Source organism: Suncus etruscus, chromosome 1 (genome assembly GCF_024139225.1).
Source record: "Suncus etruscus isolate mSunEtr1 chromosome 1, mSunEtr1.pri.cur, whole genome shotgun sequence".
Lineage (NCBI taxonomy): Eukaryota > Metazoa > Chordata > Mammalia > Eulipotyphla > Soricidae > Suncus > Suncus etruscus.
Genome location: NC_064848.1, coordinates 86,450,347 through 86,468,475, shown reverse-complemented (window position 1 = coordinate 86,468,475; position 18,129 = coordinate 86,450,347). Strand labels below are relative to the sequence as shown.

General features: G+C 36.6%; 1 protein-coding gene across 1 annotated transcript in view; it reads right to left on the bottom strand.

Annotated features, from left to right (window-relative positions):
- Positions 1–17,904, bottom strand: part of VPS50 (VPS50 subunit of EARP/GARPII complex) — a 127,310-nt gene extending 109,406 nt beyond the window's left edge. Inside the window, exons 1-2 of the mRNA XM_049785209.1 lie at positions 17,780–17,904; positions 9,385–9,453 (exon numbers count right to left, since the gene is read on the bottom strand). Coding sequence (XP_049641166.1) covers positions 9,385–9,453; positions 17,780–17,812 — 102 coding nt within the window. The 5' untranslated portion in view covers positions 17,813–17,904. The remainder of the gene's footprint in view (positions 1–9,384; positions 9,454–17,779) is intronic.
- Between the last annotated feature and the right edge of the window lie 225 nt (positions 17,905–18,129).

The window sequence follows — 18,129 nt, the reverse complement described above, 5'->3', positions numbered from 1 at the left end:
TTCCACTCTAGAGAAACCAGGTTCTCTCGTCTCACTCTCTCTTGCTTTCTCTCTCCCTTCTCTCTCAGCTCTCTCTTTTGTCACCTTTCTGTAGGTAAGTTTTTTAATAAAACTAATTTTCTACACATACATACATGATGTCATGAATTAAAATTGCTGATAATGACATGCTAAAGTCATATAATTAGCAAAATTTTTGTACTTGCCACATATTTTTATTTACTTCCTTCATTTAACAGTTATAATTTTAACAAGTATTTTCCTACTTTGTTTTTATAAAAAAATAAAAAGAATACATTACATTCAAATATTTTAAACTATCATCAAAATATTATTCAACTACAATAAACATCAAAATGTTTTTCTAATTCAATACATTCTAAATAAGCAGCAAAAATTAGGCATATTTTTAGTATATTATTGGAGCTTTTCTTTTAAAAAATATTATCTTTATTTAAGCACCTTGATTACAAACATGATGGTAGTTAGGTTTCAGTCATAAAAAGGACACCTCCTTCACAGTGCAACATTCCCATCACCAATGTCCCCAATCTTCCACCTACCCACCCACTCACCCCCACCTGTATTCAAGACAGGCATTCTATTTCTCTCACTCATTGATATGTCACCATAGTTGTCAGTGTAGTTATTTTTCTAACTGCACTGACAACTCTATGTGTCAAGCTTCATTTCATGAGCCAGTCCTTCCAGCCCTCAAATCTATTGTCTCTGGGCATTATTACAATAATGTCTTTCATTTTTCTTAAAACCCATAGATGAGTGAGACTATTCTGTGTCTAAATCTCTCTTCCTCTGACTTGTTTCACTCAACATAATAGATATCATGTACACTCATGTATAGGAAAATTTCATGACTTCATCTCTCCCGTGGCTGCATAATACTCCATTGTGTATATGTATCACAGTTTCTTTAGCCATTCATCTGTTGAAGGGCATCTTGGTTGTTTCCATAACTGGCTACTGTAAATAGCAATGCAATGAATATAGGTGTGAGGAAGGCACTTTTTAATTATATTTTTGTGTTCCTAGGGTATATCACTGGGTATGGTATAGCCAGATTATATGGAAGCTCAATTATCAGGGTTTTTTTTTAGGAATCTTCATGTTGTTTTTCATAAAGGCTGCAATAAAGAACATTTTCACCAACAATGAATTAGACTTACCCCTTCCATCCCCACCAGACTGTTGTTTTTATTTTTTGTGATGTGTGCCACTCTCTGTGTCTTAGTTGTCTTGATTTGCATCTCCCTGATGATTAGTGATGTGGAGAATTTTTTCATGTGCATTTTGGCCATTTGTATTTCTTCTTTGAGGAAGTGTCTGTTCACTGTTTCTCCCTATTTTTTGATGGGGTTAGATTATTATCTTGTTAAGTTCTGTCAGTAATTCATTTATCTTTGATATTAGCCCCTTATCTGATGGATATTGGGTGAATAGTTTCTCACATTCTGTGGGTGGCTTTTGTATCCTAAGCACTATTTCCTTTGTTGTGCAGAAGCTTCTCAGCTTAATACAGTCCCATCTGTTTATTTCTGCTTTCATTTGTTTGGAAAGTGCTGTTTCCTCTTTGAAGATGCCTTTACATCTTTAAGGAGGAAACAGCACTCTCCAAACAAGTGAAAGCAGAAATAAACAAACAGGACTATATTAAGCTGAGAAGCTTCTGCACCTCATAGGAAATAGTGCCCAAAATACAAGAGCTACCCACTGAGTGAGAGAAATTATTTACCCAATACCCATCAGATAAGGGGCTAATATCCAAAATATACAAGGCACCGACAGAACTTTACAAGAAAAAAAAACATCTAACCCCATAAAAAAAAGTGGGAGAAGAAATGAACAGACACTTTGTAAAAGAAGAAATGCAAATGGCCAAAAGACACATGAAAAAATGCTCCACATCACTAATCATCAGGGAGATGCAAATTAAAACAACTATGAGATACCATCTCAGAGATTGGCACACATCACAAAGAATGAGAACAATCAGTGCTGGCAGGGTTGTGGAGAGAAAGGAACTCTTATCCACTGCTGGTGGGAATGCCGTCTAGTCCAACCTTTATGGAAAGCGATATGGAGATTCCTCCAAAAACTGGAAATTGAGCTCTCATTTGACCCAGCTATACCACTCCTAGGGATATACCCGAGGAACACAAAAATACAATACAAAAACCCCTTCCTCACACCTATATTTATTGCAGCACTATTCACAATAGCCAGACTCTGGAAACAACCTAGATGCCCCTCAATAGATGAATGACTAAAGAAACTGTAGTACATATATACAATGGAATATTATGCAGCCATCAGAAGAGATGAAGTCATGAAATTTTCCTATACATGGATGTATATAGAATCGATTATGTTGAGTGAAATAAGTCAGAGGGAGAGAGACAGGATAGTCTCACTCATCTATGTGTTTTAAGAAAAATAAAAAGACATTTTTGCAATAATTCTCAGAGAAAAAAAAAAACACAAAAAGAAGATGCCTCTAGTCTCATTGTTATGGAGTATTTTACACATGTGTTGTTCTATATACCTTATGGTTTTGGGTCTGATATCGAAGTCTTTAACCATTTGGATTTTACCTTGGGCATGGTGTTAGATAGAGGTCTGAGTTTGCTTTTTAGCAAGTGGCTGACCAGTTGTGCCAACACCAATTGTTAAAGAACACTTTCCTTATCCATTTTGCATTTCTTGTCTCTTTATCAAAAATTGATTGATTGAATGTCTGGGGTACATTCTCTGAATACTCAAGTCTATTCCATTGATCTACGGGTCTGTCTTTAGACTCAGAGAAGTTATAAGGGGCAAAGATGGACATTTTGTACTAATCAAAGGATAAGTACAACGCAATGAAATTGCACTCCTAAACATAATGCACCCAGTGATGAACCAGCAAAATATTTAATATAATTGTTGATAAAACTGAAAGAAGATATCAATAGCAACACAATAACAGTGGGAGACCACAGCACTGCCCTGTTACCCCTTGATGGTCAACCAGGGTGAAACAAAACAAGGATATACTAGATCTGAAAAGAGAATTGAAAAAAAGTGGTACTCCATCCCCAGAAAACTGGATATACATTCTTCTCCGATGAACATGGGTCATTCTCCAGGATAGACCACATGCTGGCTCATAAAACATATCTCCATAAAGTCAAGAAGATATAAATTATAGACTACTTTCTCAGATCACAAGGCCCTGAAATTAGAAGTAAACTACAATGGGACAGAGAATAAAAACTTTAACACCTGGAAATTAAACAGCTCACTACTGAACAACCAGTGTGTCAGAGATGAAATCAAAGAGGAAATCAAAACATTCCTGGAAATAACAATTAAGACACAAATTACCAGAATTTATGGGACACAACAAAAGCAGTACTAAGAGGGAAATATATTGCTTTGCAAGCACATGTCAGAAAGAAAGAGGGGGCCTATATAAAAAGCTTAAAGACACAGCTTTTGCAATTAGAAAATGATCAACAAAAGGAACCAAAAATAGGAAGGCAGGAGAAAATAACAAAGCTTAGAGCAGAAATCAATGAAGTGGAAATCAATACAACAATCCAAAAGATCAACGAAAGCAAAAGTTGGTTTTCCAAAAAATAAACAAGATTGATAAACCACTAGCAAACTCACAAAAAGACAGAGAAAGAAACTTAATAAACTAGATTAGAAATGAAATGGGGGAGATCACTAGAGGTGCTGCTGAGATTCAAAGGGTAATCAGAGACTACTTGAAAAACTCTGTACCACAAAACATGAGAACCTGGAAGAAATGGATAAATTTTTGGACTCATAATCTTCCATGACTGAGTTAGGATGATCTAGCATCTTAAAATAGACTCTTTACTACTGAGGATATTATAATGGTAATCAAAAGTCTTCTGAATAACAAAAGTCTAGGCCAAGATGGATTCACTAACGAATTTTTTCAAACCTTTCTAGAGAAAATACTACCAATCCTTTTCAGGCTCCTTCATCAAATTGAAGAATCAGGAACACTCCCAAATAGATTTTATGAAGCTAACATCTTGATACAAAACCAGAGAGCTGCAAAAAAAGAAAACTACAGACCAATATCTTTGATGAACACAGATGTGAAGATCCTCAACAAAATTCTAGCAAGTAGGATCCAACGTTTCACCAAGAAAGTCATACACCATGACGAAACAGGTTTCATTCCAGGAATGCAAAGATGGTTTAATATATGTAAATCAATCAACATAATATACCATATCAACAAAAAGAAAAAAACTATATGATGATATCAACAGATGCAGAAAAAGCATTCGATAAGGTCCAAAACCTATTCTTGATAAAAACTCTCATCAAGATGGGAATGGAAAGTACTTTTCTCAATATAGTCAAGGTCATCTACCACAAGCCAATGGCAAATATTATTCTCAATGAAGATAAAATAAAAGACTTTCCTCTAAAATCTGGTAGACCAGACTGCCCTCTTTCATCACTCCTATTCAACATGGTGCTGGAAGTTCTTGCCATAGCAACTAGGTAAGAAAAAAGATATCAAGGGTATCCAGAAAGGAAAGGAAGAAATCAAGCTCTCACTGTTTGCAGATGACATAATAGTCATTTAGAAAACTCTAAAGCCTCTATCAAAAAGCTTCTAGAAACAATAAATTCATATACCAAAGTGGCAGGCTACAAAATTAATTCACAAACATCAATGGCCTTCTTGTACACCAATAATGATAGAGAAAAAATGGATATCAAAAAACGATCCCATTTACATTTGTGTCTGACAAATTCAAATATCTTGGAAATCAACTTAACTAAACAGATGAAGGACCTATACACAGAAAACTATAAAAACCCTGCTTCAAGAAATAAGAGGAGGGAGACTTGGGACATTGGTAATGGGAATGTTGCACTGGTGATGGGTGGTGTTCTTTACATGACTGAAACCCAAACACAATCATGTATGTAATCAAGGTGTTTAAATAAAAAAAAAAAAGAAAGAAAGAAATAAGAGGTCATACAAAAATGGAGAGCCATACCCTGTTCATGGTTTGGGAGCATTAACATCATTAAAAAGGCAATATTCCCCAAAGTATTGTACAGATTTAATGCAATCTCTCTGCAGGGGTCTCAAACTCGGCCCTCCATACAACATTTTGTGGCCCTGCCCTAGAGGAATCTTATTTTGTTTTGTTTTGTTTTAGTTGTTTGGGTCACACCCCCCAATGTTCAAGGCTTACTACTGACTTTGCACTCAAAGATCAGCCCCGACTTTGCCTCCTCCGGCCTCCAGGTAAATTGAGTTTGAGATCCCTGCTCTAAAGATACCCATGACATTCTTCAAAGAAGTAGATCAAACATTCCTGAAATTCATTTGGAACAATAAACACCAGTGAATAGCTAGAGCAATCCTTGAGAAAGGGAATACGGGAGGCATCATTTTCCCCAACTTTAAATTGTATTACAAAGCTATAGTTATTAAAATAGCATAGTTCTGGAATAAAGGCAGACCCTCAGATCAGTGGAAAAGACTTGAGTATTCTTTTAGCTCTTAACCCTTTTTCTTTAATTTTAAAAAAGGCATAGTTGAACCAGCAATGCAATACTAAACATAGTTGAGTTCTATTGCATTTGCATTAGTGAATCAAAACCTTAAGTTAAGAAAAAAAAATCTTTTTTGTTGTTATTTTCTTTTTTTTTTTTGCGGGGGGGGGGGTCACACCCAGCAGTTCTCAGGGGTTACTTCTGGCTCTACACTCAAAAATCACTCCTGGCAGGCTCAGGGGACCATATGGGATGCTGCAATTCAAACCACCATCCTTCTGCATGCAAGGCAAACTTACCTCCATGCTATCTCTCTGGCCCCAAGAAAAAAATCTTTTTTAAAAAGTATCTTTATTTAAGCACCGTGATCACAATCAATTGTAGTTGTGTTGCAGTAATAAAAAGAACACCTCCCTTCACCAGTGCAACATTCCCACCACCAATGTCCCCATCTCCTCCCTCCCCCACAACCCACCTGTATTCGAGAAAGGCTTTCTACATCCCTCACTCAATGACATTGTTTTGATAGTTCTCAGCAAAGTTATTTCTCTAACTGCACACACCGCTCTTTGTGGTGAGCTTCATATCTTGAGCTGGTCCTTCCGGCCCTAATCTCTGGGAATTATTTCAATGTCTTTAATTAAAAAAAGATCTTATCTTTGAAGTAAAATCAGGAGTTAACAACTCAATAAAAATTCATAAAACTATACTAATATTACACTGTTTTTCAGAATTATGAAATATAACCACAAATATAAAATATTTAAAGTATTTCTTTGAAGTATTAAAATAGATTATATAGTTATATATACTCATATTTTATCAAGTTCCAAAAAAAATTCTCCCAAACACAATCTTAGTAAGTTCTGTAGCTATTAACCATAGGTCAAAATTATGTATTATAATAAATTTCATTCTATAAAAATTAACCATAGGTCAATATTACATATTATAATAATTTTATTCATAATCTTTTAGTCAAAAGTCTAATATAACTTTAAGGGTGAATTTTCTTTATTGAGTAATAACTTTTGTCAATGACTACTATCCAAATTAGTTTATTTTATCTGTAATAAAATCCCATTAAATACAGAAATAACAATCCATTTCTCAGGAAAAAATTATTAGGTCAACATTAACTCCTTAATAATCAAGAAAGGCAGGGATTTTGCAAATGTTTACTGGAATAGATCTATTGAATCACTATGAAATACAAAGTTATCGATAACTAAATTTTAGTCAAACAATGCTCAATTATCCATTCCTTCACCAGTATCTACTTCCCTCCATCAATGTCCCTACAGCATGTTTCTATGACAGACACTTTTCTTTTTTTCTTTTTAGACAACTTAGTTTGCAATAATGTGACTGAAAGGGTAACATGCATATTACTTTACCTACTTTCAGCACCCATTTCTTGTGCAGAGTGATCACTCCCCACATCATTGTCAAAAAGATCTGTCCTAACTGCACTTACCCAGAAGAGTTCTTATATCTGCCCTTTCTCCACACTTGCACTCACATCCTCATGTTGGCAAACAGTTTCCAAACTTGGTTCCACATCAGAGTAAAATGGGAATCTTTAAGCAATACTTAAATCTGCCTCTATACCAATGAGATATAATGGAAAGCGGGGAGTGACTTGGACATTGGTAATTCTAAAACGCAAAGAAGTTTTTTCCAGGATTATTGAAGATTTTTTGTTGTTGTTTCAGGTTAGGCTTTAGGGGCTGCATCTGGCAGTGCTTAGTGATATTTTTGGTGTGTGTTAAGAAATGACCCTGCAGGAGCTCAGGGGACCATACGTGATGACAAAAATTTAGTTAAACCAGGATCCTCACAATGCAACAACTTCTGAAAAGAAACCCAAATTTGTGGGACTTTTCTGTATTATTTTCTCCAACACTCTAAGTTTCTATTGCATGGACTTGACTCACATCCTCTTAAAATGAGGTTCATCCTGCCTAGAAAATACAGAAATTGTATCAGATGATTTCTAAAGTTAGTCTCCAATTAGAATTTATGTAGGTTTTTTTCTTTAAAATTTTTTTCAAAAAGCCAACACTGCTTTCTGGATTATCAGGTACTCTTAGTGCCCTTCTGCAATTCTCCGTCACTGAACTTTTTCTAGAAAGTTGAATCATGAAATGTGCCAATATTTGACCAGCTGATGCCATCCTAATGCTTTCCTCTTATTCATCCTTTATACTAGAATTGGAAATTCTCATGTTCTCCAAACTATCCACAAAAGAAAACAGCAGCGGATATGCTGGTCCTTCCCATTTGCAATATTTCAAGATTGTTCAGGACACAAGACAAATAGCACAAGAAACTAATCAGGTTTCTTTGATGCAGAGCTACATTTGAGCTTAAACTATAAACAGCTATTTTGCGACTATTTGAAAGTTTAATTAATTACACTCCTTAGGTATGTGCCAGTGACTCCAAAGCCCAGGCTAAACTCACCTGAAGCTTTTACATTTTATGACTTTATAATACTACATCATCCACTGTACCCACAACCAAATGTTTCCAAAGAACCACTGGCCACTAGTCAGGTGAGGACTGTCAGTACAAAGACCATGAAATGAGATCACAACAAATTCATATATACCACATTGGAAAACACAGCCAGCACTCATGCTTTAGAAACAACAGAAATTCTTATTACAGTACAACTATATTTTTAAGAGAGGTTCATTCCTCAGTTTTACAATGACTCAGAATCATATAAAATAATCTAAAACAATTTAATTAAAGGTATGTTCATATTGCAAAATAATCAACAAAATAGAATTATTTCTCAGTTAGGAATTATGATTATCTTGTTGTCCCAAATTTATTGTACCCAAATCATCCTTTGTAACATTACCAAAAAAAAAAACAACTTATTTGTATGTCTCTGTATGGCTGTTGTCTGAACAAACATAGGATTGTTTAAAACCTTTTATCAAATAATCTGTTCAGATCTGACCTAAAATAAAGACTAAGCAGAATTCACAGATTTTACTAAAGCTACCTCAAAAATATGAGAAACTACCCTGCTTTATAGCTGACACTGACTTACAGCACATGCTTTATGATCAGGGATCAAAAGAAACAAGCTCTATGTACTAAGATGCCAGAAACGGAAAACAAACAGTAGTTGTAGATATGCTCCTCAACCTGAAAATCACAAAAGTAGTAAGTGCAAGTTTTAATCTGTGATGGAGAAGCTATTCACAGCAACATCTCAAAATGGCAACACACAGAAAGAAAAGTAGCAGGGATTTATTAACAATGGTTAATGATTCTCCCGAGGGGAAGCCAGATAGCTTTCAAAGTACTCTATTAAATGTGTAATCTGAGAAATTCACACGAAGATGATTGACTTGAAATCCAAGCTACTTATAATTTAGTGTAAGTCAGGCTTTAGCAACCTATTCAAAACTGCTCCATACCAAAAATTAATTAACCTGGATTTGTGACTCACTGCTACAGCACTGAAAGCCAATTATCTCATTTTATTTCTCCAAATCACAGCAGATAAATTAATATGTATCATATGTACAAATAACTGTTTCCTGGCTAAGAATCTAACATGATAATAATCTCTAAATTTATCTATTTTATATTTTCTACTTGGTTAAAATGAAACATACAGCATCCCAATAAATAATAGAAGCAAAACAAGCCCCAAGACTACTGCATTATAAAAATTTTACCTAATTTATCATAATAGTCATCTGCCTGTGGGAAGGAAAACCATCTGTGAATCAGTTATTATCTAAAAACAATCATATTTACTTCAGGAAGTATATAAGCATGTTCCCACAAGAAGATCAATACCTTGCCAGGAACTCGAAGATTCTCAATGGCCCCAAGATCGCTGATGTTCTCAGGAGGGCTTCTCAGGCCCTAAAAAAAAAAAAAAAAGAATGCAGAAGTAATTCGAAATGCACTGAAGAACTATAAAAGAAAGGAAGGAAGGAAGGAAGGAAGGAAGGAAGGAAGGAAGGAAGGAAGGAAGGAAGGAAGGAAGGAAGGAAGGAAGGAAGGAAGGAAGGAAGGAAGGAAGGAAGGAAGGGAGGGAGGGAGGGAGGGAGGGAGGGAGGGAGGGAGGGAGGGAGGGAGGGAAGGAGGGAAGGAGGGAAGGAGGGAAGGAGGGAAGGAGGGAAGGAGGGAAGGAGGGAGGGAAGAAGGGGGAGGGAGGGAGGGAGGGAGGGAGGGAGGGGGGAGGGAGGGAGGGAGGGAGAGAGGGGGTGAGAGAGAAAGAAAGAAAGGAAGGAAGGAAGGAAGGAAGGAAGGAAGGAAGGAAGGAAGGAAGGAAAGAAAGAAAGAAAGAAAGAAAGAAAGAAAGAAAGAAAGAAAGAAAGAAAGAAAGAAAGAAAGAAAGAAAGAAAGAAAGAAAGAAAGAAAGAAAGAAAGAAGGAGGGAGGGAGGGAGGGAGGGAGGGAGGGAGGGAGGGAGGGAGGGAGGGAGGGAGGGAGGGAGGAAGGAAGGAAGGAAGGAAGGAAGGAAGGAAGGAAGGAAGGAAGGAAGGAAGGAAGGAAGGAAGGAAGGAAGGAAGGAAGGAAGGAAGGAAGGAAGGAAGGAAGGAAGGAAGGAAGGAAGGAAGGAAGGAAGGAAGGAAGGAAGGAAGGAACCAAAGAAATGGTACAGTGGGTAGAGCTTTGATTCCAGCAACATGTATGATTCCCAGAGCCCTGCCAGGAGTGGCCCCTGAGCACCACCAGTTATAGTCCAAAACCCAAAAAATGAATACATTTTCTTTAAGTTACTTTTAAAAATACTATCCAAAGGGGACACCAAAAGTCTGTTTGCTTAGACTAACTTAAAGGAATGATTTCTGCAACAGTCCAGTTTTTTACCTTAGGTAACCAAGACTGACCCTTTAGATTCCTTAGTAACCAACATATATGTTTATACTTGAACTGAATATTTGAGACACCAAAGTAGCACTTACAACATAGTGTACAATGGTCAAGGAGCTTGACTTGTATAAAATCCCCCACACCACATATAATCCGCCTAACCCCCTCTGAAAGTGGTCCCTGAAGGCAGAAATAGGAGGAAGCCTTGAGCATAGCCAAGTGCCCCCAAATTTTTTTAACAAAAAGAGTAGCTTTTCCCTGTTTTCTTTGTTACACACACACACACACACACACACATATATATATATATATATATATATATATATATATATATATATAATCTTCTCAATTATGAAAACATGTTGTATCTTCTAATTTTATGGCAACATAATTTGTCCCACCCCAATTCTCCCATTAATATAGGTTTAATTATAAAAAACTCTATTTAGCTTCTTTTTAATACATATAAACCAGCTAAAGCTAAAGCAGCTCCTTCAACTTTCAATGCCCAGGGATTGTACTCCATTGTAGGAATTAACTTCTCTCTGAAATTTCCTTAAATCCCTACAATCAAAGAATATACTCAGTATGGTAAGTAGATCATCAGTATCCACAATATTTTGTTTTGTTTTGTTTTGTTTTGTTTTGTTTTGGGGCCATACCCGGCAGTGCTCAGGGGTTACTCCTGGCTGTCTGCTCAGAATTAGCTCCTGGCAGGCACGGGGGACCATATGGGACACCAGGATTCGAACCAACCACCTTTGGTCCTGGATCAGCTGCTTGCAAGGCAAACACCGCTGTGCTATCTCTCTGGGCCCCCCACAATATTTTTTTAAAGATGCCGAGGGAAGGTGGACACAGAGAGACAATACAACAGGTCGGTGTCTGCTTTGCATTTTGCTGTCCTGGGTCTGATTCCAAACACTACATATGGTCCCTCATTAACTGACAGGAATGGTCCCTGAGAACAGAGCCAGGAGTAAACTCTGAGCACAGTGTAAGCCAAAATTTTATATATATATATATATATATATATATATATATATATATATATATATATATTTTAAGTAACATGCTTGGGTTCCATCAAAGATCTAATGGATAGGTATTGAGGGGTCAGAGAGTCAATATTACAGAAGTTAGGGTACTAACCTTTCATGTGGTTAACCCAGGTTTTACAGTCAGCACCACACATAAATCCAGAGTGATCCATAGGCAAAGAGACAGGAGCAAGTCCTGAGCACCACTGGATCTAGGCCCCCAAAATTAATCATAATAATAATGATAAATTTAAAATAACAAAACTTGGGAATTGAATTTTAACAATACACTAACATCTCATACTAACATTTTTGAAACTCAGCTAGATATTTTCCATTCCAGTATCACTGGCAAAAAAAGGAAGTTCCTATTTTGCAAATATATATATTTGCAAATAGTAAATATATACACTTTTTGTCCCAGGCTATAAATTCCAGAGAAGTAAGAAATCAAATGTTATATGCCTCCATTACCTAGTAGCTAGCAAACTTCCAGTAATGAAACAAACACCACTGAAATGAATAAATTATTTGGTAGGTGTCTCTGGTGTGGCTCTAATCTCCAACTAACTGGAACACTATGCTCATAGGAATATGCAATTAACTTCTAAAAGAAATTTCAAGGAAAGTTGGCTGGAATAAGAAAAGCATACTGAGATTTAATGTTTACATAAATTTCCTCACTCACATCTGTTCTTCTTTTCCCATTTTTCTCACCAAGAGTCATGGAAGTGGTAAGCCTAGGTTATAGAAGTAGGTTATAGAACTAAGTTTTGATATACATTATACACATGTATAAATTATACATATAACATACATGAGAAGCAAAACTAAATTTAATTCAAATAGATAATCCCCTAAGACTATTTTAAGATATTCAGATACCCTCACTCAAAATGGCAAAACGCAATATGTGTTTCATAGATTATTGTTAAAATTAGATGCTTTTTTGTGAGTGTTTGTTTTGGCAGATCACTGCGTGGTGTGGCTCTCTGACTCTCACAGTTTAAAATGTTGGCTCTTTGTGTCGAACTTGTTCGCCACCCCTGTATAATCTACATACTTTTAAAACATTTTATTTTATTTTTGGGTTTTGGTTTGGGGGCCACACTCGGTGATGCTCAGGGATTACTCCTGGCTATGTGCTAAGAAATCGCTCCTGGCAGGGTCGGGATACCATATAGGATGCCAGGGGATGGAATTGAGGTCCGTCCTAGGTCAGCGTGTGCAAGGCAAACATTCTACAGCTTGCACCACTACTCTGGCTCCCACTTTTAAAATATTTTAAAGCAAGGATATCTTTAACCAATCCAACAGACATTCTTGGAGAAATTTACCATATATAATTTTTTTGTTTTCTCCAGAGTATAAAAATTAATGCCTGAAAAGTATGTGACAATACTTCCAAAAAGTAATCTCCACTTCACACTTTAACTTGCTACTAATTACATGAAAACTTTCCACCAAATACAAAAATGAGGGCCAGAGATATAATACCACAAGGAAGATACCTACCATCCATGCAAGTGACTTATGTTAAATCCTGAGCACTACGTAGAGTCCCTGAGCACAAGGATAATCCCTGAGCACAATCAGAAGTAAATCCTGAAAACTACCACCATCTCCCCAAAAATATAAGTAATAAAAAACAGACACCTGGGCTGCAGAGAAAGTTGACAGAGTGCTTGCTTTGCATGCAGCTGAACCATATTCAATCCACAGCATCCCATTTGGTCCCCCAACCCTGCCAGTAGTAATTCCTGAGTGCAGAACCAGGAATAACTCCTGATCACTGTAGCATCACTGGGTGTGGCCCCAAAGCAAAACAAAAACTGAATGCTCTAATACATGTTATGATGAAGGAACTTCAAAGATTCAAGAAATATGCTTTCTGACTTTGAATAATGTACCTAGCCAACTTCATTATAGTCTAGTAGGGGTGACAATAACTAAGAGGCTGCTATAAGGAATAAAGAATACAGATGGGTATATAAAGGCCAAAAGGAGCATCTGATACATGGCAATCATTCTTCATTGTTAGTTATTATCCTGAGTATGACTGTGACTATGGCAATTATTTCATTTTTATTAAAACAGAAATAAAAATAACAATATCTTAAAGGAAAATATCTGACAATTGTATTTTAGAAATATAATAGATTTATCTACACTCTCTAAAATACCAAGCCTTGATTCTACTCTATAATTCTTGCATTTAAGTTGAATCCTTTATTGTAATCAATAACCACTATATGACTTGATTTTTGCATTTGATTTTAATACTATTCTAAGTTTATATTTTCACAAACTTTAGCATAAGTAACACCGCCTTTATATTTGTTCAGATCAGCTTAACATTTCAGGCTATTTGTATGACTACCTTCCTAAATTCTCATTTATGAGACCAGTAACACATCTAACTGATCCAAAGAAGTATTTAGGATAATTTGCATTTCCTTCCATATTCAGCAAAACTCAATAATTAATATTCTGTTCTTAATTTATCTTCAACCCACCTGAATTGGCATTTCCTCCCACCACTTCATGAAAGGAACTCCCTTGTTGCTAACAGAGGGTTTTCCCCCTTTTTTAACCCCAAGATTACAAAGTTGTTCAAGATTAAGTTTCAGTCTTACAATGTATACACCCTTTACCCATGAATATTTCCCAATTTCCCACCACCAATGTCCCTTCTCTCTCTCACTCTCTCTCTTTCTCTCACTCCCTCCCCCCCGTCCCTCTCTCACCTTTCTCTCTCCTCCCTCCTTTTGGATACTGTGATTACTGTTAATGGAAGGATACCTTGCCTGTTAGTTTCTCCATTTTTAATGCCAAGTTCTTGCTCAGAGCAATCAGTTCCAACTATCACTATTCTAGTAGACCCTCCTTACATTAGCTATACTCACTGTTTTTTGGGGTGAGCTTTCTACCCTGAGTTGGACCTCCTGACCTTTTTGTCTCTGGGTATTATTACCACACTTTTATTTTTTTCTTAAATCCCACAGATGAGTGAAACTATTATGTCTATCCCTCCCCCTCTAGCTCATTTTACTTAGCGTAATAGGCACATATCCATCCATGTATACTTAAATTTTTTGACTTCATTTTTCCTAACTGCTGTATAGTATATAACATTGTGTAGATGTACCATAGTTTCTTTAGCCACTCATCTGTTTTGGATACCTGGGTTGTTCCCAGATTCTGGCTATTGTAAATAGAGCTGAGCTAAACATGGGGATACAAAGGGCACTTTTGTATTGTGTTTTTGTATTCCTGGGGTATATCCCTGGGAGTGGTATTGCTGGATCATATAGAAGAACAATTTCAACCTTTTTGAGGAATGTCCATTTTGGGAAAACAAAAGGCTGGACCAGTCTGCATTCACAGAAGCAGTGAATAAGTTTCTTTCTCCCCACATATGTGTCACTAATGTCTGCTGTTTCCCTTCCAACCCCACCCTTACCTCTGCTATGCTATAAAGTAGGCAAATTCTCTATCTATCTCTATCTCTCTTTCTCGTTCTCTCTCTCTCCTCTCTCCCTCCTCTCTCCCCACACTGTGGTTTACACTACTGTTAATTAAGATATATAGTGCATATATCACTTTATCTCCATCCAAAACCCAGTTGTCCCTAGTGATCAGTTCCAACTATCAAAGACATAATGGTTCCTTCTCTGCCTTAAATGCACTATTGTGGCAAACTTACTACAATGTACTGGTCCTACTGCCCTCCTCTCTATTGTCTCTGGATATTATTATCACACTATCTATTTTTTTCTTATATCCTACAAATGAGAGATTATTCTATGCCTAGCCCTCTCCCTTCAACTCATTTAACTCAGCATAATACTTTACATATCCATCCAGGTATTAAGCAAATGTCATGAATTCACTTTTTCTCATAGCTGCAAAGTATCCAATTTGCTAACACAAAATTTTGATTTCATACTCTCATGGCCCATCTGCAGAACAAAATCCAGTTTACAATTCACTCCTCTCTTATTTGAGAGTGAATGAGATGGACCACACCTAGCAGTGCTTTGCTGCTACCCCCAGAGATGCTCGGACGACCATGTAGGAATAGGGATAGAACACAGGCAATGCAAGTTCTTTGAGCTTCAATCTCTTCAGCCCATTATTCATCTTTGGTATTCTTCAGTTTGCTCTCAGGGCTAGTCCCTTTTCTCTTCTCCTCCAAAGCAGTTTAAACTGCCTTAGCAGTTCTACATTTTGTTCACAGCTGCATCTCAGAATAGTGCCTGGCACATAAGGCTCATCAAACATTTGTTAAATGAACAATGACCAGCAAATAGAAAATGCTGCACAGAGTTCACATAAATAAGATAGCTAACAAAGCCTTCTCCTCACACCACCCAATTCTTTCCCAAATTGAGATCCAGGGAAAGCTTAAATATATCAAAATCTGTTTCTTAGAGTTGAAGAGATCAGCATTAATCTCCACATTAACAATAATATTAATAGAATACTGCAGCCTCATTTTAAAAATATTTGTGAGGCTCAATATTACAGGGTTTAAAGCTCTTTCCCTGTGTGCTATCAATCCTGATTTTATCTCCAGTACTATATTTAATGGTTACAAGGATTGATCCTGAGCAGAGAACCAGGAGTAAGCTGAGTACTAGCTGATGTGACCCAAAAATAAAACAAAGTCTTTATATAGGTAAATTTGCAATGTTACTACATATAACATATCAATAAGAGTACTAAATAAAATTTCAATATAACTCCAACTAGTATACTATCTCATAGATTTAGTTATGTATTAATAATAACTACATATTACTATCAAACACATGGAAGCCAGGCTATAAACATATAATTACAATAACTAATATGATTCTATTTGGGTGATATCCAGTGGTGCTCAAGGCCTTCATCTCTTTCCCTTCATCATATCCTACAAACAGATCACATCCTAAAGCATATCATACATAAGATATTATGGCCTTCATCTCCTTCCCTCATCATATTCTACAAACATCACCACCAGGTTCAACCTATGAGCTGCATGGTTTGTTTGGTTGTTTTCCAATGTTTAAGAAGTGGGATACATTAAAAAATCATAATACTACTCAAGACCACACAGTCACTACAGAATAAGGCAAGCTTCCTACAGAACTTGGATCAAGACCAAAAATCATTCTCAAATAAAATATAGTATAAAAATAACACTAGTACTAAGTAAATGTGATTGTCAAATGTTACTAACCACTTAATTAATATTCAGATTTTTAGACTATGCTCATGTCAATAAAATTTGACAAACACTAAATAACCATGTACAATTTATTTGATTTATTTATGTTCACCAGAAAGCTAACATATTTCTCAAAATAAAATTTCAAATTCAAATTTAAGTTTAAGTATGACTTCATTATTACCAAAAATACCTCATAAATAAACCTTCCTGCAAAAGGCTATTCTCACATTTTCCAAAGTTCTCAAAACTACATTGCTTTATAATTCCAAATTATTATCCTCTCTATTACATTGACTAGGAAGGAAGATGAGTTATAATAACGATAAAGCACATTAAAAAAAAAACTTCTACCATGTGTGAAAGAAGCATTGGCATTATTAGAAAGTCCCTAACCTTTATGAAATGGGATATACAGCCAAAGTTTTCATTTCTGGATTATAATTCTAGTAAAGATAAAAGTTCATTATTTTATTATAGCAAATAAAAGTTCCAAAAAATATTCCTAACATCATTGGCCTATTGATATTCCTGAAACATCAAAATATATGATCATAAACATCATAAATAATAAACATAAATTTGTGTTATGAGGCGTAATAAATAGTATTCTCATTTTCAGATTCAAAAGTCAGGTCTCATTTTCACATTCTCATTTGCACATCAAAAAGTCAGGTTACAGGATTTGGGGACTTTCACGAAGTCCTCTGTTTCCCAACTTTCTTTAATTTATCTGATTTTTTTCTCACTCATTCTATATCATCTCTCTTGCAAGACAGTATTTGTTTCTAGACCATCTACTCAAAGATGACAGGTAACTGAGAAAAGAAGACCCTAAAAGGGGCTGTCTAGACAAAGATGGCAAAGGGGGAGACAGGCAAAGGAGACAATGGTGGCTCTAACATCCTCATCAACGTAGTCTCTGGGATGGCACTACTCTGGAGATCAGACGACTAAGGTGACTTTTCCAGGGAGTGCCCCGGATACCAGGTGTCAGTCACCTGCCGCCTCCTAAAACAGGTCTCATTCCGCCAAGGCCCAGGGACAGAACATCTCGGCATTTCTCTTAGCGTAGATAAAAAGGGATCTTTGCTTCAAACCCTGAAACTTACCTGTCGGGTCATAAGAGATTTTATTTTTTGCATGTCGAAACCGGAAGGAGGCAGTGTCCCGCCACAAAGAACTTAGAAATCACGCGAACCCACCAGGTAGCCGGTACCGACACAGAGAAGCCATAGTGAATGGTCACGTGGAGTTGTAGGCCCGGGTCAGCCTCTCTTGCGCTGAGCACACTGGGAGTTGTAGTCTTCCGGTTACCTGAACAGGAGGACTAGAAGGCTGGAGTGACTGCACAGCGGGGGGCGTTTGCCTTGCACGCGGTCGACCCTGGATGGATAGGGGTTCGATCCCCGGTATCCCATATGGTCCCCAGAGCCTGCCAGGAGCTATATCTGAGCGCAGA